Source organism: Cavia porcellus, unplaced genomic scaffold (genome assembly GCF_034190915.1).
Source record: "Cavia porcellus strain 051 isolate PalLab524CR breed Dunkin Hartley unplaced genomic scaffold, mCavPor4.1 scaffold_1, whole genome shotgun sequence".
NCBI lineage: Eukaryota > Metazoa > Chordata > Mammalia > Rodentia > Caviidae > Cavia > Cavia porcellus.
In genome coordinates, this window is record NW_026947484.1 from 176,727,020 (window position 1) to 176,752,746 (window position 25,727).

Consider the following 25,727-nt stretch of genomic DNA (forward strand, 5'->3'; position numbering starts at 1 on the left):
TCCTTGCCGAGCCGATGTAGAGGCAGCCAGCCACCGCGCGGCGGGAAACCCAAATGGCGTGGGGTCCAGCCTCAGCAGCGAGGCTTTTCTGTTCCTGTTTTAGCACCAGGACTGCATTCCGAGTTGGTTTCTCTCAGCCGAGTTCGTTCCTGAGTCAGCAGAGCATAACTCCACCTGCTTATGTCTCTTTAGTCCGCACCATACCTGGCTTCTGAGCCTAGTTTTCAGAGAGCCTCCGGTAGTTGCTGTTATCTGTCCGCCATGTTCTCCCGGAAGTCCCCCATGTTCTCCCGGAAGTCCCGCATTTAGCTTTTTAAAGAGTCTGGTCCTAGGCCTGCAAGGTATTGCCACCTAGCTGGTGTTCTAAATGTATCTTTGAAAGGTCATTACACTTTTCTACCAATCCAGCTGCTTCTGGACGGTGAGGGACATGATAAGACCACGGATCAGTGAGTGAAGGCCATGAGCACATCTGTTGCTTGACTTCTTTGGCTGTGAAGTGGGTTCCTCGGTCAGAAATAATGCTATGTGGTATACTATCATGGTATTCTATCATGGTGGATAAGGCATTTTGTAAGTCCATGGATGGTAGTTTGGGCAGAAGCCTTACACACAGGGAAGGGAAATCCATACCTGGAATAAGTGTCTACCAGTAAGAAGAAAGTTCTGCCCCTTCCACGATAGAAGTGGTCAATCATTCAGAAATGCCCAGAACCGGGCATTTCCTATTCAGATTGATACAACAATGGGTGGTGAACCTTAGAGGTCCTGCAGGTCCCAAGTGCCTTCTTTCTCCACTCATCTGATAACACTTTGAATGGATATAAGATTTTTACACATTCATCACAGCCCATTTTTTCCTCAATAGCTTATAAACATCCTACTTATGTTCCCCAAGAGCCTCCAGTTTTGCCAACAGTCCACTGATGGTTACTCCCTGCCCTGTATCCTATAGCTTGTTCTTTCTGTGGATAAATGATAAATTAATCCTGGTAGCTAAAACTTTCAAAGGACTTTCACTTCTTTGTGTGAGAGTGCTTCTTTCCATTTAACCGACCTCGAACTAGGGGAGTCATTTAGATTTAAAGTGGCTTTCTTCCATCTTTTACTTTCTCATCTTCAAAATCCTGTTATTAGATATTAAATCCCCACTTATTAGGTTCTCTGTTTCTTGTATGTATGTGTTTCTCAGTATGTAATATGTTTTGTTTGCCATGAGTTATTGGGATCCCGCCAAACACCGATTTGGCTCTCAGAAATGCTGATCTTTCTCTTTAATTTCTGCATTGAATTCTAAATTTGGAGAGCATATTTTTCATTCTGTAATCTCATTTTTATGCTCTAATTGTAGCGCCTTTAAAATCCTCATTATGTTTCCCCCCTTCATTACGTTTGAACTGAAGTTCACTTCTGTTTCTCCCATTAATTCTGCCTCTAATTTAGCCACATCCTTTGTCCATGCAATTTAGTCTCTTTCCTAAAAATTACATGCTCCCTTTGTCAGCTTTTCTGCATGATAATTTGTCAAGCCAGCTGTTGGAATCCTTCAAGCAGTAGTGCACTGACTGCCACCAGCACATGGGACAGCAGTAACTGGAACGGAAGCCAGGACTTTTTTGTTTTTGTAGAGACTTTTTTGGAGTAGGGTCTGTATCATCAGATGCAAGAAAACTGGTTTTAGCTGTGTTCGAACTCATTTGGCGGTTGTGTCACCGGATGTAATCCTGTGACTAGGTGGCCCAAATGACCATATGGATTGTCTTGTTCCCAAAATTCTCCAAGGCTGGGCAAGTGCAGCATTGCTGGCTTGAATCAGTGGGACACTGAAAGACAGAAAAATTTTCCTATTTCATTTGGCAACTTTGGTTATTATCATTATATAAAGCACTACTGTTCTTCCATACACCACCCACCTCGGGCTAATCCAGGAGAAATAATCCAGAATGTAAATTCTGGTCACACTGATAACAAGTTACAAATCTCAGTCAGTAATGAAATTATTTGAAGTCAAACTCACATATATAAATACTGTATAGTCTCCCTAGTGTAAGAAATGATAAGAGTACATAAGATTTTATGGTAATTATGATTCCTCACTACATTGCTCTGAAGACTTATAATGTTTTCATTCATTCGTTGGAATGGTTTTATTGTTTTGTTTGATTTTATTATCTGTGATGGTATGAACAGCTATTTTGAAGAAAACAAGACATTTTAATAGCCATTGCTGATTTAATGTCATCTTGCTTTGAAGTCCTACCATGCTTTTGTTCTTCTGTTTCCATTGGTTCTATCATGTTGTGTCTTATTGGATTTTTATTATGTGTGATAGTATAAACAAGTTTTTTTATGGAAAATAAGATATTATAGTAGCCATTGTTCATTTTTGATTATTTGGTTCTGAATGCCCTGTAATACTTTCATTCTCTTGAATGGTTTTATACTATTTTGTTATGTTTGATACTATTGTATGTGAAGGTATGCTCAACTATTTCAAAGAAAGAGATACTGTGGTAGCTACTGTTATATCGAGTTGTCCTGTGGTGAAATACTGTGTTGCTTAAATTGTTCTGTTCTGATCTGCTTTGTTGTGCCCTCTTTTGTCTTAATCTCTTTAAAATAAAAAAAAATTTAAAAAATACAAGAATAAAGTGAACAGTACATAATGATTTAAAATGACTGCAATCTTTAGCAATATCCTCAGAAATATTAAATTGGAGTGTTTCAAATGCCAAGAAAAATGATTTGAAATTCTTTAAAAATATCTACTTCCTCCGAAAATTCGACTCCAGAACATCCTCCCCCACCAGTTTCGTCACTACAGTTCCCCTGGAGAGCACCTCAGTGACCAAGCATAAGCCTGGGTCTCCTGCCTCTCCTATGCTGCTGCCCCACCCCTGGAATTGTCCTTTCCTCCACAATCCGGACAACCCAGAACAGTGGCTGGGCCTGTCATGCATGGAGCAGAGGGCAGTGTAACCTGTCACAGGAAGGCTTCTTAGAAATAAGCTTCTCCCTTCTATCATTTTAAAGGCGTAGCACTTTCCTGAAATACAGTAAATACGTTTCTCAGTCTGCTTTTATGCAGCCAATTCCACACCACTGTTGTTCTCTTTTGAAGCAGTGAACATGAAGTAATTGTTTAGCTTTATAGCATTTGTAAAGGTCAATTAGAGCAAATTTCCCAATTTTATTAATATGGATTTCTATATACTTGTTCTTGAAAAAAGTAGAGGAATCTTATTAAAAAGTCTGTTATTACTAAAAAAAGAAAGAAAGAAAGAAAGAAAGAAAGAAAAGAAAACCTGTTGCCTTTTCAGTGAGGTTTTTCCCTGCCCCTTCCAGGCCTCTCCTTGGCTAATCAGTGTCTACTGTTCCATAACAGCTGACTTACAGATTCCGGTGTTTTGTGGGAACCTCTGGTGATTACACTTCTACTGGGCCACTTTATCTAGAGAGCAATAAAATGATGTCTGGGGCCTACGCCTCAAGTGTCCAGTTCCACCCCTACCCACTCTGCTATTGTTGAATTGTATAAAATGCTTCTTCCTGGTTATCACAGTAATCCTGAGATGCTCCTCAGAGTGACTGGCAGTGTCTGCATCTGAGCCTCAGGAAAGCTTCTCAGCGGGCAGAGCCTTTGACTTCACCACATGAAGTAGCACACTGCAGTTGGCATTTAAAGTGATTCCTTTCATGCTACAGTTTCACAACCATCGGAGCTGCAACACCATATAGAAAAAACCCTTTCCAGGTGACCAGTTCAAGAATGATCTACACACCCCACACTCACTGTTCTCAAAGATCAGAGTCCAAGAACACCTGGAAATTGACTTTGAATTATACAGAACCAGTTGTCCATTAAAAGAGTAACTGCTCAAAACATTCTAGTCAGGTAAATAAATCCCTTAAATGTTGCCTATGCATCCTATTCCAGGTAGAATGCACAGCTCTGCTCGCAACACCTTAGCCTTTGAGTTTTTGCAGGCTATTCTTGTGAAAATACTGCCCTCAGCAATGCCAGACTTTGTGGTCAATCCATTGGCTCTAACATTCTGGGAAATATGATGGTAATATTTCAGATTGGCTTGTCTCCTTGAACAGTAAAATGTTTATTATGAACCAGCCAGACCTGAGGGTCAGTACCCCTAGAAAAGCTCATACAACCCTTAGCATTGGATTGTGAACACTGGTTTTTCTCTAGCCTTAAAGAAAGGAGAATTACTCTGCTCACTGGATAACCAAGCTTTCATTTTTATTCAGTCACCAGAACTTTGAACCTCAGATTTGTATCATAGTGACACAAAACTTTTATAGGGAATGTCATCTTTCATCTACGTTGTCTCTAGTCTTCACATCAGCCACATGGAGGTAAACTGGCATCGAGAGACAGTTTTTACAGGATGATGTTGGAAAGTGCACGCCAGTCCAGCTGCAGTCTGCACTCCTCTCCACTATGGGATGGACTGTATGTATAATATTATGGATGTGCACATACATATCTTTATTTGCTCATTAATTCCTTCAATTAAGAGGACTTTGTATCAGTCCTCAGTGAAGAGCACGGGATGCAAAGTCAGGTAAATTATTGATCGTTCCTGCCCTTGACATTTGTAACCTAAAATGAACACAAAGGGGCAATTAAAAAGGTTAATGCATTAAGTGCTAGGGCAGAAGGGAAGGGTGAGGTTGTGGAGGCAAAAATGGGGTGCCCATGTGAGGACCAGTCAGGAGGAGCTGGCATGAGATGGGTCCCAAGGGCAGAGAGGGGTAGTTAGAGGAATTGGGGGGTACAAAGGAGGAAGCCACATGCAGGAAGGGCCAGAGTCCAAAAGGCTAGCCATCAGGTAACCACAGAAGGTTACTATGGGGAGTATCTAGCTGAGTGAGTTAGGGAAAGTGGCCTGAGATACAAGGTTGGTGAAATTGGTGGACATTTAATCTAAAATGACCTCTTTACCTTGAGACACATGAAGGTGTTTTAAGCAGAGGGATGACAGGGCCAGGCTCTCTGGACAGTCCAAAGATACCAATGGCCTTGACTGCAACTCTGCTTTCAGATCAGAGTCCCCACTATCAATTGGCCCTAAGGCTGCAAACCTGCTGGTGAGCAGATGTGACCAGAAAGTGTTTGAAAGGAATTTTGAAAATGCTATGTGTATCTCTAGGGTACTAATGACTGAAGTTGACTTTTAAGAATGTAGAAAATGATTGATTATCAATCAAATAAATTTAAAATGTTATGGAAGTGCCCATAGAGTTTTACAAAAAAAATTCTGTAGAAATTTTAAGGACTGGAGGGTTCTGCCTTCAGCCAAATAATTTGTTTTTAAGAACATAGGAAAAATAGTTCAATTGATTCTGTGGTTTGCATAACCTAACTCTCAAGCCAAGGAAGCAGATCATAAAATATTAGCAATGTTAGAAATGTATTTTTAAAAGTACCAACAATGTACAGAATATGAAAACCATTTATCTGAAAGCTGAAAATGGCTTCTTTGGAAAATAGAGAAATCACATTCAGGAAGACTGATCTTTGATCTGAACTACTTTCTTTGGGCATTTACTTAACAAATGATCATTTCCATGCTTATCCCATCTTGTCTTGGAGACACATTACCCTAAATACAAAGGATTTTGAAAAGTGAAGGGTTCTGTTTGGTCATATAAGTATTGCTTCATATGATAAAAATGAAAAGAGATGTGGAATAAGCGTGATAAATCATCTAGTTCTCATTTAAATGAGATTCAGAATTGGAAGAAATTTCAATGGCTGAGAATTATACACATGAAAATATAATCATTTCCAAAAAATCCATATATTTACACAACGGGGTCAGGCCTTTTTCTTTTTTTCTGCAAGCCTTTGTGTTGAGTTTTAGGCATGCCGTCCATGTGGGTTGGGTTTTGTTGTTGTGCAGAATCTCTAGATATCCAGCCATGAACCCCCCAAGCAAAGAGCAGAGGAGACTGAAGGATGTCAGGAAGGCCTGATCTCAAGCTGTTTGCAAAACAGGTCATCTTACCTTGAGAACTTTCCTGGATGCTCACATTTCTCCATCTACTCTGTGCATCTTAGGCCTGGTAAGAATTTCCTGAGGAGATTAAAAATGAGTAGGAGCAAAGAGAGCCTGTTCAGGACCTGAAATCAAGACGCCTGGAAAATAGCAATGTAATTTTTTTAAAAAGAAGAAGAAAAAAAGACAAAAAGCAAGCAAGCAAGCTTCAGGAATCAGGAGAGAGCTGATAGGAAAACTAGAAACTACAGAGAGGCTGGAGAAATAGAGAACACAGAAAAACATGAGGCAGTCTGTAAAGCTAACTGGACTCTGGAGAGGAGGACTGTTCTCTTAACACAGGGAGAGCCTGTAGAGTTGGCAACTCCAGGGAGAAACAAGGACTAAGCCAGGAGAGCTAGTCCCAAGTAAAACAGCAGGGGGTTTTACTCTGAAAGTAACTCCATCTGAATGGCAGGATAGATTTGGAGAAGTAAGCCACCTGCCATATTTGAGTGTTTAATTAAGTACCATCTTAATTGCTTAAGACTGAGCTATAGAACAACTTCACTTGAGGGTTCTGGGGTCACCTGAACACAGTGACTGGGTGAGAGATGGCCATAAGAAACAGTCATGAAGAGGACATAGATGAGATGTAGACTTCATGTGAAGTTTGAGGACAGGCTGGAAGTGCCACTGTTGTCCTACCATGCTTGGTGAGAAGCCAGGTGGGTGTGGGCTGCTTTCAGAAGGGACAGAGTCTGAACATACTGGCATTGTCCAGCAGACTCCGAGAGTCCTCTTTCTTACTGCCTACATCCACACAGAGCTCGGTGGTCTGTTTGCTTTCCTGATTTGCCAGTGTGATCAGAGACACACTTTGGCTTGGCCAGTTGCCACACCTAGGGGTGTAGTGGATTGGGAAGACTCACAAATCCTTAGGCTGCAAAACTGGTGACGTGGGGCACATAGAGGGACATGCAAACTGTGAGTGGCTAGAATAAATACATCAGTAGGACACACACTATTGACCAATCATGACCAGCAGGAAGGGCAGGGCCGGATTCAGCATTCATAAATGAAAATGTGAGTTTGGAAATGAAATAGATCTTAGTACTGCAGTGAGTACTATCCTCCCCCATAGCTGGTGGATTTCAATATTGCAGACTGTGGAAATAAACCATTTATTCAAAAATATGGAGGAATTTTGTGGACTCATTTCTCTTTTTGGTCATTTTTTGGGGGATAGTAAGCTTTTGTCTTATTTTGTTGCTTTTTAATTTTTTCTCTTTTATCCAATTCTATTAATTTTACTCCTTAATAAAGTATGTGACATCACTCTTCTCTCATCTGTCATCTTTTCAAATTTCATTTGTTTCACTTTCCTCTTTTCTACTCACTTCTGTATTTACTAATATTACTACTAAACCTTATTAATCTTTACCTAATTGATTCCATGCTATTATTTTTTAATTCATTTCTATTGTTAATGGTGATATTGTTGATGCATTTAGTAGATATTTATTATATGTAAATATATGATTTGTCTTTATGTCTGTAATTATAGATCTCTTTTCTGTTACTTAGGGTGGCACAGTGACAGTTTTTACTGACTTTCACAGTATGTCAATATTCAGTTTGTCATTGATTCAATTATTGTTCCTGATTTCATTGCTATTACCAGGGTGGATAGTTGTTATTAATTTCTTTTTTTATGGTATGCCAATATTGGATTTGTCTTTGTGTCATCAACAATACTACAGTTTATTACTGGAGAATTGGGCAATGGCCAATTACATTGGATCCTCCCCTCCCCAAATCAATGGAGGTGGTTGGATCTTGAGACAAAGGCAAAAGCCTATAGTTGGTCAGACCCACAGTGGATCACTGAAAGCAGAGACTAACTAAAGAAATCCACATATTAGCAACAAAGTCATTCCATTATAATTAACCTGCAACCCTCAGCACAAAAGAACAAATAACAAAACAAAACCACCCAATAGAAACATTAAAAGGAAGAAAATGCCTCCCAAAATTCCCAATTTCCCCAAAGCTAATTCATGTGGCATGGATAGGGAGCAAATTAAAAGCCAGAGAGCTACATTATACAAAGTGACAAAAGAGGATACAGACAAAAACCCCAGATCAATAAGGTTTTCAGCAAGCTCAGAGTTAATGGAGCTAAACAGATAATAGATTTAATAGAATGGTCAGTAAGTTCCAGAAGACACTAATAAAAGCTAGATGAGCTAAAGAAAAAAATACAAAATATGAATGACTGTATAAAAAGAATTATTCCATAAAAAGTTTCCAAACATAAATCCAGGAGATAATATATGCTATGAAAATTATGAGCAGCATAAGTTACCAACAGAGTGCCAGAATTAGAAGACAGAATTGATGAAGGCGACCGTACAATGAGAGATATCTTTAAAACAAGAGAACATGGAAAACAGATCCTAAACAAAGAATCTAACATTGATTGGAACTATTAAAAAAATCAGAAGACAGCATGAATGGCATAAAAAAACAGAAATTAGCGGAACTTTTCAAGTAGGGGGATAGAACTTAAACATAAATGAAGCATTTAGAACTCCAAATAGGATCAGAAAAGAACCTCTCCATGACACATTGATTGTAGTCAAAACCTGAGAAATACAACTCCAGCACACAATCTTAAAAGCTGTTAGAGAAAAGCAACCAATCCTTTATAAAGGTAGACACATTAGGGTTGTAACAGACCTCTCAATAGGAACCTTAAAGGCCCAGGGATCTTAGAGTGAAGTGCTTCAACCTTTAAAATAAAATAAACTCCAATCAAGACTAATATATATTACAAAGCTATCAAAACTGAGAAGCAAATAGGGTCTTTCAATGATAAAGAGTCCCCTAAGAAATTTATAATCAGCAAATCAGTACTTCGAAATAGTCCCAAAGATATCCTAGTAAGAGATAATACAATGCCAACCAATCTACTGGAAAAAAAAGTGCTACTGGACAGAAAACACTAGCTAAGGGGAGCAAGTAAGCAGAAGGTGGAGGGGAGAGAAAGAAATCAGCAACAGCAAAACAATACAATGACAAGAATTAGTCAATAGTGTTCAGTAATAACTCTCAATGTCAACGGTCTCAACTCCATAATTAAAAGATGTAGATTCGCAAATTGGATGAAAAAACAAAACCTACTGGTATACTGCACGCAAAAAAATTTAATCCAAAAATTTCATAGACTAAAAGATGATTAAAACAGTATCCTATGCAATGGGAATCCCCAAACAAAGCAACCATGAGTGGCTATCTTATTTTCACACCACGAATCAACAAATGAGATTGTATCAAACTAACAAGCTTCAACACAGCAAAGGAAATGATCAACAGAATGAAGAGACAACCTACAGAATGAATTTTTCCCAGCTACTCCTTTACAGAGGACTCATAGCTAGAATACATAAAGACCTAAAAAAAAAAAAAAAAAAAAAAAAAAGTAGACACCCCAGAACGAAAGATTGAATCAAAAAGTGAGCAACTGCAATTAATAGACACTTCTCGGAAGATGAAGTACAAATGGCCAGTACATACATGAAAGATGTTCACTATTGCTGGCTATTAGAGAAATGCAAATTAAAACACCACGGAGCTTTCATCTTACCCCAGTGAATGGCCATCATCAAGGAATCAAATAGTCATAGATGAAAAAGGAAAACTTCTATATTGTTGGTGTGAATGTAAACTACTACATTCACTATGGAAAACGACGTGTAGATTCCTCAAAATACTAAAACTAGAAATTACATTGGACCCAGTTATTTGCCTTCCGGCTATGTTCCCAAGAGTTAAAGGCATCATATTATAGCGATCCATGCATTGTCATGTTTATAGTAGCACAACACATAATAGCTAAATCTTAGAAGTGTCCTATGTGTCCATCAAGAGATGAATGGATAAAGAAAATGTGGTATTTATACACAACGAAGTACTACTCTGCCAAATGGAGTCATTTGTAGGAAAATGTAATGCACTTTAAGACAGAGAAATAAAGCAGATACAAGTTTAAATATTGTACTATTTCTTTTATATGAGGAATTCAAAGTATATAATACATGAATATTAAAGCTTTCATATCTCTATCTTAGTCTGTTAAGAAAAACCTGATTCCTGCTTACCTACTGTATATGGTGGCTTGCGAGGAGCAGCCATTCCCCACGTGATTCTCGGCCACAGAAGGTAAATGAGCACCCTTAAGTCCAGAAGCGATTTCTGGCTCTGGAAGTCCCACCATTTTCTTTCTTAGGAGATAAAATGTTATCATGTCACGTAAGAAAAAAAGTCATTGACAAAGAAGTTGTTCCCTCTAAGCAGATAATTCACCTGCCAGTATCTGATTCACAGTGTAGCATAGTCCACCCACCCAGTGGTGCCACAGGCATTAGGTCTTCTCCAGAATTCACTCGCTTTACCTTGTTGTCTGTGACCCCATGAGCATTTCCTCCTTAGTATTTTCCAATGTGCCCCTCAGCAGTCTTCTTTGGAAGTAGAAAGGAATTGTAAACATGCTTTATACACTCCATTTAATTATCTGTATAATCTTAGAAAGTGTTTTAAGAGCTGCCACTCTAGGTGGTCAGAAACTCAGGCTCAGAAGGGTTGAGGAAGCTGCTCAGAAGGCCCACAGCTACCAAGTCCGGTCTATGCGAGGCTTAGTCATTGGTCTTTTTAGGTTTTCTCCCACTGTGTCTCTAAATAGGTCTCTGAGCTTGTGTCCTCAGCACTCATCAGCTGACATCAGTCTTTGGCTGTCACACTCTGTCTTCAGCCATAAGCTCTGTGGAAACGAGCCCTCACTTGTGAACTCCTCCTTTCCAATTTTACTCCGTTTGCATGCCTCCGTTACACCACAGGCTATGGATGTCTCAATGTCTTACTTCTGCTCCTCTGTCTGATATTATGAGGGAAGTGACAGAAATACTAGGGCTGGTGACAAAAGCCAAAAGTAGAAGTAGTGTTTTGTTCAGGCAGCAGGGGAGGCTGGTGCGGAGACTCTCACTCTTGGGGGAAGGAAGTGATCCCGGTTGTTTAAATTAGGTAATTACAAGTTCATGCTATTAGCCTGGATTTCTTGATGACCAAGGGTCTACACAGCGTAACAGTATGAAACCACCCTGCAGATACACAAGTCTCAGCCAATTTTTCCAAACTAGGAAGAGGCTTAGATGAACATTTAGCACATTGTAGTTCTTGGGAATCTTGCTGCTTATGGATCAACTAAAGACACGTATTTCTATTTGGTTTTAGGAAAAACTGATAGTGACATTAAAACTTGTAGTCACCAATATTTATCAAGCAAATTATTCGATTAAATGTGTAACTGCAGGGATAGTTGCTCATCATTTTGTAGTATTTGCTCTTTCCAATAAAATGAAGCTGAAATGTTCATGAATCATTAGACTGACAAAACTTCAGGTCTAAACTTTTACTCACATAAACAGTTTCATGGTATGTGCTAATTCTCTTATTGATGATTATGTAAAGCATTTTACCTTAAATTTTGTAGTAATTTATATTCTTGTTCTTCTGGTTTGGATCTGGTTCTCTACGATTTTTATGAGTTAAAATAAAGATGATTATTAAGCCTTTTTAAAAAAAGGTATAAATTGTAAACCTATTCAAGGCAGAATTTCAGTGTGATCCTATAGACAAGTATAAGACAGGGGGACCTGTTCCACACAAAGGCTGCCCCAGCTCTGCCACCAAGGCCATGGCTACCTAATTTTGGTGATCATAACTCACTGTGTACCTTGCCTAGCCTTAGCTTTTGTCGAAGATTTCTTAAACCTTAAGGGTAGCAGGATCTAGCCTGTTTAACTGGGTCAAGGGGGGCTAGTTGAGCCCCTGCAGTCCACAGTCAGATCCCTTTTAGATTCTTGGTCTGTTGGGCCTTCTACTGCAGACCACCTCAGACTGAGTCGTTTTTTTTGCCAGTCAAGGTACTAGCAAGGGCCGACATCCTGATAATTGGATGGTGACTTCTTCCGTGTCCTCACATGGAAGGGGCCAGGGAGTTTTTTGGGGTGACTTAATGGCCTCCTTCCTGAAGGCCCCACTGAAATACTTTTGCACTGGAGATAGGTCTCAACATGAATTCTGGATGGGGAATACAGATGTTCAGCCTGTAGCACATTGTTTCTCCCATGTGGGATTTGTTCTCTAGTTTGTTCCCCAGGGCTTGTGATAAACAGGCTTGGGAATGCCTGCAGCATAGGAGGAACTGGCCCTGGACAGGGGGCTGGGTACAGCTTAGTCCACTTCCCATTTAGGTCTTAAATGGCAACAAGGTCCCACGCTTTGCCCTGGGTAAACTTCCCAGCCATGGGAGTGGCAAGGTCTCAAAAGGCTGAGTTCAGGCAATACGCGGAGGGACCACTGGGTCTTTCCCACTTGTAAGTAAGGGCCAGTGATTCTCACAGTAGAACCAGGAGCAGGGTATAGGTCTTAGGCATTCATACTTTTAAAAATGTTCTAACAGGTGTTTCTAATATTTGACAACGTACAAAAGCCCTACTTCAAGTAATTAGGATTGCCCACAGCACAGTAAGGGGAGATTTCAAAGGCACCATTTGTCAGACTCCTGCAGTAATTCTGATGCGAATGATTAAATGTTATATTACTTATAAAAATATAAAATAAAAGACAGTAAACAATAATATGCTTAATATCTGATTGTATTCAAATTTTTATTTTTTGAACAAAAACTAAGGACAATGATTTTAAATAATAAAACATGGTATATTCTAGACAGTTTTTTAAAGACAGTTTATTTAATTTGGATTCCTACAGTTCTGTTGTGATGCTTCCTTCAACATTTAAATATTTGTCACCATTTTATGTTCACTCCAAACTTGATACACAAAGGATCACTCTGTCTGCTTATGTGAAGCTTCACTTTAAGGAAATAATCCACTACCACATAAAACACACATACAGAACAGTCTTTTATTTTAAATATATATATGTATATATATATATTTACAAAACACAAGAAGTCTGTCCAGCCATTTTGTTTTTGTTGTTACTTTGCCCATACTGAGTTTAGCAAAAAATCTAGGTAATAAAATAAAATTTTGCTTCAGCAGTGCAAAGGATGGCATCAACCAAACTTCATTAAACAAAACAACACATTCACACATGATCAGCAAAATTCAACTCATGTAAGACTATTTCAAAAGAATAAGGACATAGTGGGTCACAACTAGACTGGTTTTCACTGTGCAACTTTCCTCAGGAAACAACACAACCCATTTCACATAAAGAAAGGAATTTGCAACCAAGCCTTTATTTACGGAAAAAAAATGCCCTTCAAACAAATTCATCATAAGGCAAAAAAAGAGGAAAAGGGGGGAAAAAAGCAGTTTGGCCCAGAGAAAAACTTAAAATGTGTATACTCAGTATATACACATGTCTAGATATATTGCAATTTAAATCACGTACATAGTCATTAGACAGTTAAATGAATTGGCTCAGTAAAGTTAAAGTGTCTTCTATTGACAGGAAGTTATTGCTAATATGCTACGCATTATGCGTTGACATGGGAAATGACTTAGAAAGTGAAGCGGCCACACTGCCAGTGTTAGCTCCATAGGAGACTTCATATGGACAACGTGCCGCCAAATCCTGAAGAAAAGCAAAATACCACTACTGAAAACAAACAAAAAACAAAGAAAGAAAAAGGCTTTTGCACTGTCCCTTACATTTTTGCTTATTTAAAACAAAAACAAAAACAAAAAAAACGAGTCCAGTTCACCACAAGATAAGCACAACCTGACAAGCAAGTTTAGCCACGTGACAGGGAGAGGAGCGAAGTACAGCATGCATTCACAGCTACTGCGACCTAGTCTATTGTCATACAAACCGGGATACAAAAATCCAATTTAAATAAGACTAGACTATCATAGAAAAAAACACACACAGTAGACTTAGTCTGATACTGATTGGTTTGAAGAGTAAAACTCATCCTGTCCCCTCATAATACTCTACAAGTTATTTACTGATGGCTACAATATTTACTTTAAAAAGATATTAAATACCTGTATCATGAAATTACATTCTTATTAACAATAAGACATACTGTGTAAGAAAATAGCTCATGTGTGAAATGTGTCTGAAATGCATTTTTCCTTACAACTATCAAAACATCCACTCACACTAAAACAAAGTCATCCCCAGTACCCCCCTGAAAAAAACTGAAGGAAAGATGGGGTGGGAGCTGGGCAAAGAGCAGGGAAGGAAAGATTTAGTTACACTAATTACAGCACAGTGATTAACAATGGTTCAAGACAGAACCAACAAGAGTTGGTCAAAAAGATGCCTTCAATACATGGCTACAATTAAAAACCAAACTCGGCCGCTTTTGGTTCATTGCAGTGAGACCAAAAAAAATATCTCTCACAGATTCATATAAATACTAGATTCCAGCTCTATTATTATTATTTTTTAAAAGTCTTCCCCTTTGTTTTTGCAAGGCCTAGCTACCTTATTACAATTTATATTTGTTCTGCAACAACTACAAGAGGTAGGCTTATTAAAGCATGAGAAAGTTTCTCAGTACCTCATGGTGGGCTGTTCAATTCATGATACCATTCTCTGTAGCAGGAATGATCCTGACCTCCGAGTCCTTTTTCTACCTCAGATAAGGTACTGCTGCAGTCCCCCCACCCAAACCTATCCTAATAGAGTGTACCCACAAATAAGAAACTTTCTCTACTGAAGGATACTGTCATAGTATTTGCTGCAGAGCATCAATGTATATATTTATTTGTTTAAAAAAATAAACAATAAAAAAAAAATCCTGGGTTCCTAGAACCAATCCTCTTGATTCTCTACTTCCACAAAATAAAGTGTTTCATTTTGGCCAAGACTACAGATGTGTTTTTTTTTTTTTTTTTTTCACAGATGCACGTGCCATGCAAAATAAATTAAAGGACAGATACCAAAACATACATGTGATAAAAACTACTGAAGGTAGATCTTTAAAAGCATTAATATAAACATAATTTATAATACTTTTTTTTCCTGTATGTACAGTCATGAAGCCGTGGTTATACGTCTAGGATTTCTTCTGCTGTACCTCCACAGCGCAATCTATAGCGACCAGTTCTCCAGCTAATAGTAGGGTCCCATAATGCCGACAAAAAAATGTATATTGTCATGGATTCACGGATGAACCAAGCAACTGCATAATCAAGTTTTGAAAAACACAGTGTGCCACCCTGGGAAAGAAAATAAACAAGAACTAAATTGCTTGTTGTCAGGCTAAAGACACACTTAAAAAGCGAAAGTTTTGGATTTCATTCTTTTAGGCACAATAAATAAAATCAAGTCAGTTCTCTTAGGTAATTTAATTGCTACACAATACCATTCAAGCAAATGTAAATTATTAGTAAAACCAGTTAAAATAACTGCTATCTTAACACATTCTTGCTTTGAACAGTTGTTGATTAGTTTAATATTTTTTGGAAGCCTCAGTAAAAGTGACTGTACAACGAATGGAAAGTGGCAGATCAAGTTAGTCACATCAGGATTCTACTAGAGACTGTCAATGGGGAGCTGAACAGGATACTAACTTTCATTGGGAAGTTGAAGAATGGCTCAGGCAGATTTTCTTTAATCTTTTCAAAATTAAAGTAGTTTCAGTTCCATCAAGTGACTGCCAACTTTTTCAGACCTATCCACATACCTGGACACCCCTGAGTTGAATGTAGTCAAATATAAACCACGCCAGGCAATGACACATGAAAAATACCATGATATCCCATCTGAATACGTGGTGGGCTGCCCATCCAATAATCAGACTGGCAACAAAACATTCTGAAATTGGCTCACAAATGATTGTAGCGGGAAGCATGTTAATTCGCAATTTGGTCCACCTACAAAAGAAAGAAAGATTTTAAGGCAACAGCCTGGTGACAAGACTAATCGTTTTTTCTCCAAAAGATCAACTGTCTACCATATTATTTGATAAAGACTTTCCTCTTTAAAGAGTTTTGTGTTTTTTTGTTTTGATGAATCTTTTCTCTATTTTTATTTGGCATATTTAAAAAGTCTATAAGTTCATTTGCATGCCTTCTATTCTGATGAGTGCCGAACTAACATCACAATATTTTTTTTTTTAATATTTCAGAGTTATATTGTAAAGAAAATACATTTAGACATTCAGTTTATTTTAATACAGGAACTTAAACTCCGGTTCCTGAAACTAAACTTAACAAAAATCTGACAGACAGATATATATATTTATTTTGGTACCAGGGACTGAACTCATGACCCTATGCTTGCCAGGCAGGCATTTACACCACTAAGCTAAACCCTTGGCGATATTTTTAAAATCATGTCAGAGCATGTAAAAATTACTTCCCCTCTTATTCTCTTAAAAAGAATAAAAACATGACAGTTGATTTACCTGATCATTCTGGATTGAAACTGAGAAATTGAGTATGAACCAGAGTTTTGCATTGCAACTTGAGTGGACATTGCAAACCTCCAACCTCTGAAAATGAAGATAATTAGAGAATTATCTATGATGATGAAAACACCCAAGCCTGACTGGTTACATATTCATGAATCATACTAAGACGAAGCGATGTTGGTACTCAGGGTGAACCTAATCCTCAGTCCAAATTAGCACACTCCTTAGGAATGTTTGAGCAATCAGCTGGCCCAAGACAGGGCCATCTACAAGCTGCAGGAAGCAAGTAGTCACTGTGAAAGTACTCAATGAACAGAGTTCTACATTTACTAGTTCAGTCTCTGGTCACTATGCTTTCTTCTCCCCAAAGATGTGTGGATGTGTGTGTGTATTTGATAAGAAATACAGAAGAAAAAAAATACAAGTGGCAGTATGTATCCTATAGAAGACAGCTGGAGATCATGAATGACATAAACACTATTACAAGAGAATTTAGAAAATATACTTAAAATTTTAAAATGATATTTTTAGTAAGTTGTCATACAAGGCAATGATTTTTAAAATTAAGTCTTTTGTGATAAAATGTTCTATGAGTCACAAGGTAACGTCTTAACAAAGCCATCGAATAATCTGTTGATAAATTTCAAATTCTGAAGTGATACATCTGTTAAAATTTTACTTGTTGAGACATCTGACTATACTGATAGCTTTAATTCATCTAGAACACACAGAAACTCATACCTGTATTAATGAAAAGGCAGAGAAGCTTCTTTTTAATTCCTTCAAACTACACTAATTGGAATATTGAGGAATCAGTGCATTTATTAGCTTCATAAATATATATATATCATTAAAATGAACTGCTTTACCAAAATTAATAACCTATTCTGTACTCACTAGCAAAAACATAAAATGAAATAATAATAATAATAATAATAATCCATCATTTGAACGGAAAGAATAAATCCACAGAAGTACTAAAAATACTATGGCTCAATTCAGTTTTTTCACTAATTTAAGCTTTCTTACCGGTCGGCTATTGCTTTGGCCATAAAGTAATCTTCAGCAATGTACTGAGCAAAAGCTATAAGCCCTCCTGCTTGATCTAACACATCCTTCCTCATTAAACAAGACATTCCTGTCACACACTTGAAACCAGTTACATTGGCAGAGATATAGGACCTTGGATGTGAAGTTCCAAAATACACCTGCCCGAAACAAAAAAACAAAGACATATATTTAGAATTTTCTTAAAAGTGTATTAAAACCTTATTCTACTCTGACAGACTATCTTCTCTAAAACTCTGAAGACTGAAAGATTTAATCAGAATACAAAATAAGACAAGTAAAAATAGACATGCAAATATTAACATGTTCTTAATGTATACTATTTTTAGTGTACTTGTGTAAAAACATGTACAAAACACAGGATTTACTTATTTTACTTGAACAACAAACCTACACACACACAGACAAACACACACACATACACACACACACACACACACACACACACACACACAGAGTTCTATGTGTATGTGTTACATACGCATGCATATGTAATCCCTTCAGGATGATTTTATGTCTTAATTTCTTCCCTTGCAAGGTTTCACCACCAGTTGCTTTCCGATCCTGAGTCTGTGAAACTCTTCCCAATTTCCCTAATTTTGTTTTCCATTGTATTTTTCATTAATAAGGTGGCTACTGAAATTCTGTCTCTCATCTCTTACTGTCCTTCTGTAGAAATACTCTGAATTCATGATATCATGAAAGATGATACATTTTTGAAAAAAGATAGTCATCATCCTGCTTATTAAACATAAGGCCCTATGTATTAGTCATACCTCAGATATATTGCCTTTCTGATTAGCTTGAAATAAAGAGCAGTGATTGTTCCCAATTGCAGGCGTGCACTCACACACACACCATTGCAAAACGAGAATTCCAAAGGCTAAGAATACGATTCTTGTTACCTAAGCATAGGTTACACTGAAGTCGTAGTGCGAGGTTGAATCAAATAGCTTCTAAGACCAGAATCATATATCTTAATCCCTTAAGCAGTTATGATAGGTTTTAGGGCTAGCTGGGACTAGGGACTGAGCAGACAGTTTCTTCACCATCTAGGAGACTTCCTTTGGCTAACCTTTGTTGTGAATATGGCAAAGTGATTTTGAGGAATTAAAGTTCCATAACAGAATGGATATAGTCTGGGAAATGTATATTAGCAATTTGGTTATTTCTAAAAAATACAGTATGGTATGAACGAATATATAGTTTTTATTTTAAAACAGCTCCCCAGGGGGCTGGGGATTTAGCTCAGCGGCATAAGCACCTGCCTTGCAAGCAGGCGGTCGTGAGTTCGATCCCTGGTACCGATAAAAAGGGAAAAAGAAAAAAAAAATGTAAAAAAAAAAAAACCAAACAGCTCCCTAGAATTTTTTTTACTAACAGAAAACTCAGAAATTTAAGATTAAAAATTTCTTGCACTAAAAGAAAGGCACTGATAGGAAATATTTAAGCAAGAGATCATAGCTCAAAATGCCAAAGGTCAAAACCAAGTTTTAACAATGTACTCCTGCAGCTCTGTGGCAACTATAACATGGCAATTCAAAACAATACAGAATAAATGCAGACAGGCTTAACAGGAAGTTGATATATTTACAGACTGAAACTAAGTATCCTTCCTTATACCATTAACATGAGTTCTTCCTGTTTAACAGTACAGAAATACACATAAAACATATGTATTATGATATAGCCAGTAAAATTATTTTTATGAAAAGTTAATGAGGGAGAAGGTTCTGAAGTGACAAAAATAAATATACAAATTGTTTTTAGAATACTATCTCAATTATGTTTCTTTTAAAAAATACAAAGTGTCAAAATGTTTAAACAAAAATCTTACTTTTTAAAAAAAAAGCTCAAGTTAGTAAGGGAATGAGTTGTATAGTTTGTTTTCAATTCTTACACTTTTACATAATTTGTAGGAAAAGGCTGAAGATGTGGAGCAGCACTTAGCACTGCTGAGAGAGATGGAGAGAGAGATTAAAGTTTCTCAGAAAGTTATTAGAATTTTATTTTAAAAGGAAATCAGATGGATTTTAGAAGTAGAAACAAATTTTGCGATATCTGAAATACTTTCTGATGTTAAAAAAAAAAAGCTGTTTTCAGTTTGAGTCTTTGAAAGAACATGTTTTTTATGTAAGCCAACAGTCTAGAACAAACTTCTAGAAGAAGGATCACATTTGGCAACAGCACAAGATGTTTCCTGAGCATAGCTGTTCCCACACCACACAGCTGATTATGTCACCCCAGGGCCTAACGATTTTCTTGTAACCAAAACAGCTTCTCTCACCTGCAGGATTACAGTTCACAGAAAACTCCCAAATGCACTTGATACAATTAACTTCAGGTAGCCAATCCATAATCTCAAGCTTCTAGAACATTAACGATCTAAAAACACCAATATTATTTATAACCACCACACTTACCTGTTCTAACGTAGCGGCAAAGCCCTGTCTGTCTGCTACATAAGGCAGCCCATGAACCAAGCCTACTTTTTCTGTCATTTGATTAACCATGTCAGTTAGTGTGTCTGGAATTACTAAAATTAAAACAAAACGAAACAAAAAGATAGGGAAAGGGGAGAGAAAAAAAATTATTTTTTAGTAAAATGCCCACTAATGTAAAATATTAATTGTGAATTATTACTAAATTATAATAAAAATAAACTTCTTTAAATATATGGATTGAATAAGATGAATCCTTGACTAGAATACAAAATTTCAAAAAGGCATACTTAATAATAGGCTAATTGCTCTCTCTATTTTCAGCCCGATATGTATCCCTTATGCATTAGAGACAGGGCATAAGGTACCCTGAAAACATGAACCCCTGCCCTACCCTGTGTCAGAACCTCCAAAATAGAACAAGGACAATGTGTTCTATGGAAAAGGATTGGGAAGCAGAGGTCTAAAGACCTCAGTTCTCTTCTCTCTAACTACAGGAAGCCTGAGTCTCTATCAGTGGAACAATATGCTGCTCATATCACAGAACTGCCAATAGGAAGGGAATAAAATTATAACTAACAGATTTTTATACTGAAATGCATAACAAAATCACAGTTAATTAAGATAGCAAATGTGAAAAATGAACAGTTTCTGTACATAAGCTGTTAGATTTGCAATGGCTCTGATCTGTAGTACATTTGTTAACTTTCAAATTTGCATTTTAAGTTAATAAAAAAAGTAAGTCATTGCCCTGTCTTCTAATAGCAAACATCTTACATCAGGAATTTTTTTTTTTAATCGGTACCGGGGATCGAACTCACAACCACATGCTTGCACGGCAGGCATTTATGCCGGTGAGCTAAATCCCCAGCCCCTATATCAAGATTTTTAAAAAAAAATTCCATCTAGTCATTAAGAACTAAACCTACTATACAGAACAAATTCATATTCTAGGTCAGTGGTTCTGAAGAGGAGCAATTCCTCCTCACAGGGACACTTGCTAATGTCTGGACATTTTTGTTTGTTCCAACTCTGAAAGGGGCCGCTGGTAGCATTTAGTGGGTTGAAGACAGGGATGCGACAAAGTGTGCGGTAGGACAGCCCCCAGGACAAAAATTACCAGACCCAGAGCGTCACCAGTGTTGAGGCAGAGAAATTTAAGATAACTGGAATAAAATATTACAGAAAGATAAATACTTCAAAGACTTGCTAAAATCATCTAAGTGGAAGACTTGTTATGCATTTTGACAAATGCAGTAGTTTAAAACCTGCACTTACTGATTTCTGTCCCCTTGTGTGAAGTAGTATATTAAGTAAGCCACAAAAGATCAAGCAAAAGAAAAGTGCCACACGAAGGGAAAAATTACACACATCAGAAAGCTTGTAGACTGTGTAACAGACTGTGACTATTTGTTTTAATGGGTGGAATTTTCTCTTCAAAATGAAAATATTTTAACATATAAGACATTATGGGTAGGATAAAGAAATTAAAATCTAAGTAAGTCTAACTGGACATATTACCATGAAATAATGATGAAATAAATTATTAGGCAAACAAAAAGGGTTGAAGAATTTATATTGGATATTTTGGGCATCTGACATCAAATGAAGTTTTATAAAATAAACATGAAAAAAATCTCACCTCTTATTCCACTGTCACAGATCCATATAAGATCATACTTTGCAACTTCATATCCTGGCATTAAATTGTTAATTTTAGGATTAATGCCAACCTTTTTGCCACCTAAAAGTATAGCAGTAAAAGATTTATGGATATTGAGAATTATATTTCAAAGATAAGGAGAAGTAAAAGGAATTTTTCTATTTAATAATTTAAACATTTTCACATTCCTGTTTTTGAAAATTGGTAAGTTTCATTTTTTAAATTCTTAAATTCTTGCATTAGTAAGCATGAATCAATTATTTAATGGTAATTATATGACATAATGACTATTGTTACAATACCAATGTGTTGAATACCTAAAAATTGCTGAATGTAGATTTCTTACCTCAAATAAACATGTAGGTAATGCATGATAATAAGCTCTGATTTAGCTATTCTACAATATTTCCATTAAAAAATATATATGCTATAAACACACACATTTTGTCAACTTTAAAAAGTGAAAGAAAAAACTGTATGGCTCATTTCAAAACTGTGGTAATTAAAAGACCAATGCAAAATTGTTCAGACCTATGTTTAAAATTTTTTTTTTTAAAAATAGCAAATATGGGCTGGGGATTTAGCTCAACTGCATAAGCACCTGTCTGGCAAGCATGAGGTTGTGAGTTCAATCCCTGGTACCAAAACAAAACAAAACAAAAAAAGCAAATATACTTACACAAATCTTATAGGCTTTTGGAAAATACTATTTTTATAATGCAATAAAAGTAAATTCTATTACTCCTAATTATAGCCAATCACAAATAGAAAAGACCATCCTTTTATGTCTTGATTGTTGAGGAAAACATGATTTTTTTGGTCATTTTGTTAATCACAGACATAAAAAAAGTCATTTTTTTAATCTTGAAGGAGCCTAAACAGCTTTCACTATTCTAAAAAATAAAAAAAAGCAGCTTAGAACTAAAACATGCTAAGAACCTCAATGGGGGACTAACACCTTAATCTACAGTTTAACACAGAAAATATTACAACATTTAATACTACCAAAGCAAAATGGTTAGTGTAGAATTTGTTACTTACCTATAAATAATCTAGCATCAACATTTGGATATTTTCCAAGAAGCTTTTTACACACATCAATGGCTGGATCGTCATGATCTTGTACACAAAGGAGTACTTCATACTAGTCAAAGAAGATGTTTTATTTAAATTAACTTCTTTAAAAGGATAAGAGAAACAAGCAATTTTATACATACAGTTTAACGCTAATTTAACAGATGCAAACATTTATGATAACAAGTGTTGCCTAAATGAAGGGAGGTTTTACCAGGACAGAGCAAGCAGAAGGAACAGGAAAGAGACTGGCAGTGCCAGGGACTGAAGTCCTATCACCCACAGACAGTACAGCTTATTCAGCAAACTGGGTAGAGCTTACCTATTGTCTTTACCACTGAAGACTTACTAAACGCTCTTGGGGTGTCCAGCAGAGTGAGCAGTACTACTGACAGGAAGAAACTAAATATACCCTCCATCCTCTAGAAGTTCTGTCCCAGAACTTAATATTATTTCATTAAGGTATGAGAAATTACAAATAAAATCCCATCCCACTAAACTTTAAGGACGAAATGAAATAGATATTTTTTGTTATAAAACTTTAAAAAATAGGATCAAATCTGACAAACATTTACTATCCCCAAAAGTATATTTTGTTAGCCTTGTAACTATGAAGATACCCATAATTTTATTTTGCTCAGTGATATGTTTAGTCAGAAAGTAATGTCTTAATACTTGTATGGCTGTGTCAAAAGCACTCTTTATAACAGTTATTTTAGAAAGAGAATCAGGCCCTATTAGACTTCTGAATCAGAATCTTTGGGGTAACTCTGACACATAGCCAGGTTTATACAATTCTGAGCTAAAATTCTAACTTTACTATTTAGTAAAATATTAAATGTTTAAAGTGTTAGGTTTCACATACAAAGATATTAATCTATTATTTTGTGGAATATGTATTCTAAGTAGTAATTTTTGCAAAAGTAGTGATCAATTTATACTGATTCAAGAACAAATTTCCTACTAAATCCTTTCTCTAAAACTGGCTTAATATTTTTTAGTACAGGAAGGAAGTTAATTATGTCAACGAAAATGTAACAAAGCTATGTGCTTAAAAAAATAAAAAAAATCAGGGACAAAGTATTTAATCATCTAATGTATGGGGTCTAACTCAAGTAAAAGGCAGGCAAGTTTTATTTACTTCTATTGATGAAGATACACGTAAAAATGAAATGTTTACAGTGCCTTTGAATGTAAAAATTAATGACTGCTTGCCAAACAAGGGTTTCTCAATTAACTGATTGTCTATTGCCTTTATCATTAAAGATTTACTGTGTTCAGAGTAAAACAATGTGTACTTTCTACTATTAATGTTTATTTTATATCCTATTGAGTACCTGCCTTTACTGATGATTCACCAAAAGTGCCGCGCAAGGATTAAAACCAACCTCAGATACCTGGTCTCTAGACATCAGGTAGAAATCTAAGAACAAGAAGTACACGATTCCTACCACCCCTAAAAATCTCCCTGAGAGCTGAGTTTAAACCGTCAGCCATCCACCTGTCCTGACACTCAGTTACTGAAATCAACAAAAAGTAGTGACTTACGGATGAAGATTAAAAGTAGGCCATTGTAACAGTTCGCATTCTGACTAGCATTTCTCCACTTCAATAAAGAACCCCCCAACACTGTTTCCCTAGTGATTTCCTAATTCATGCTATTATTTCATAGATGTGGCAATATAATTTCCTGAAACAAACAAACAAACAAAAACTACTCAGCACCTTCGCCCTCACCAAAAGAAAACTTTGTAAAATATTAATACTACACATGCACTCAACAGGAAGGAAAAAGCTAAACTAGTAAACTGGGTTATGGCACAAGTATTTTGAGAGTATACAAGTGTTAAGTAAGGGCAGTTATAAGAGAGGTGCAGTTTATTTTTAGGTGTAAAGTTTAAATTTTTATTGATTGTACCTCAAACTTAATTTCAAAATACATGCCTTCTAATTAGAGTGCAGATTAAATTTAATTCATGTTGTCTAAAACATATGCAGACTCTTATTAATCATGTGATTCTTACACTGATTCTAAGAATTGGGCACAGTGGCTCATACCTATATCAGTAATCAGGAGGCTGAGGCAGGAGAATCATTATAAATTTGAGACCAGCCTGGGCTACAAAGTGAGTTCAAAGCCAGCCTGAAATGCATAGTGAGACCCTGTCTCAAAAAGACAAAAAGAATGGATTCTAATACTAAAATTATACCAAATTGGAGGAAGCAATCCAAGTGTTTCCTAGGTGCCAGATTTTAATGAGGAATCTCCATTTCTTAGCTATGACAATCACTCTTTGTCTTCAGTTTGAGCAATATTTATGTGCTAGAATCTCTGTACTATGATAGCTTAATCATTCCAACTACAATACAATAGGTAAAACACAAGACATTAAATTGGTAAAAGGCTTTTTTTAGCTAACATAAAAATAACTTTTTAGGTATTTTAAAGGCTTATGCATTAAATTAAAAACACAGTATATAATAAATATACCTTCAAGATACTTAAAACAGTTACTTTATAAATCTAGAACGGATATAAATTATAGTCAGTTCTACTCTAAACAGGTATAATTTGAATATATGGACCCTCGAAATCAATTCCAAACTCAGGGGACGGTTGTATTCCTTCATACCTTTGTGGTTTTTTGGTACCGGGAATTGAACTCAGCACCATGTGAGCTCTTGCCAGGTAGATGCTGTGCCACTGAGCTAAATCCCTGGCCCCTCCCTCATATCTTTAGAAAGGCTCCTGACACAGCGGAACAGAACAATTTTCCCTTTTTCAACAATGAAAAGACTAAAAGTTTGACAACACGATCAGTGTAAAAAGCTTTAAAAAATTAAGAACACTCAGACCTTTGACATCTAAGTATTGAATACTGAAAGTTCAATACTACTGAACCTTTTTCCATTTATGAGTAAATTCAGGCTCATAATAAGGTATAAATGTTCTGTTTTACCTTAGGATTTTAAAGTTTTAAACTATAGTAAACAGTAAATTAACCTTTTAAAATTGTTCATGTGTA

The 25,727-nt window shown here is 36.5% G+C and overlaps 1 protein-coding gene across 1 annotated transcript in view; it reads right to left on the reverse strand.

Annotated features, from left to right (window-relative positions):
• Positions 1-12,699: 12,699 nt before the first annotated feature.
• Positions 12,700-25,727, reverse strand: part of Ugcg (UDP-glucose ceramide glucosyltransferase) — a 35,401-nt gene continuing 22,373 nt past the window's right edge. Inside the window, exons 3-9 of the mRNA XM_003463788.4 lie at positions 22,669-22,771; positions 21,607-21,708; positions 19,947-20,059; positions 17,485-17,663; positions 16,450-16,536; positions 15,727-15,916; positions 12,700-15,259 (exon numbers count right to left, since the gene is read on the reverse strand). Of these exons, the coding sequence (XP_003463836.2) occupies positions 15,089-15,259; positions 15,727-15,916; positions 16,450-16,536; positions 17,485-17,663; positions 19,947-20,059; positions 21,607-21,708; positions 22,669-22,771 (945 nt within the window). The 3' untranslated portion in view covers positions 12,700-15,088. The remainder of the gene's footprint in view (positions 15,260-15,726; positions 15,917-16,449; positions 16,537-17,484; positions 17,664-19,946; positions 20,060-21,606; positions 21,709-22,668; positions 22,772-25,727) is intronic.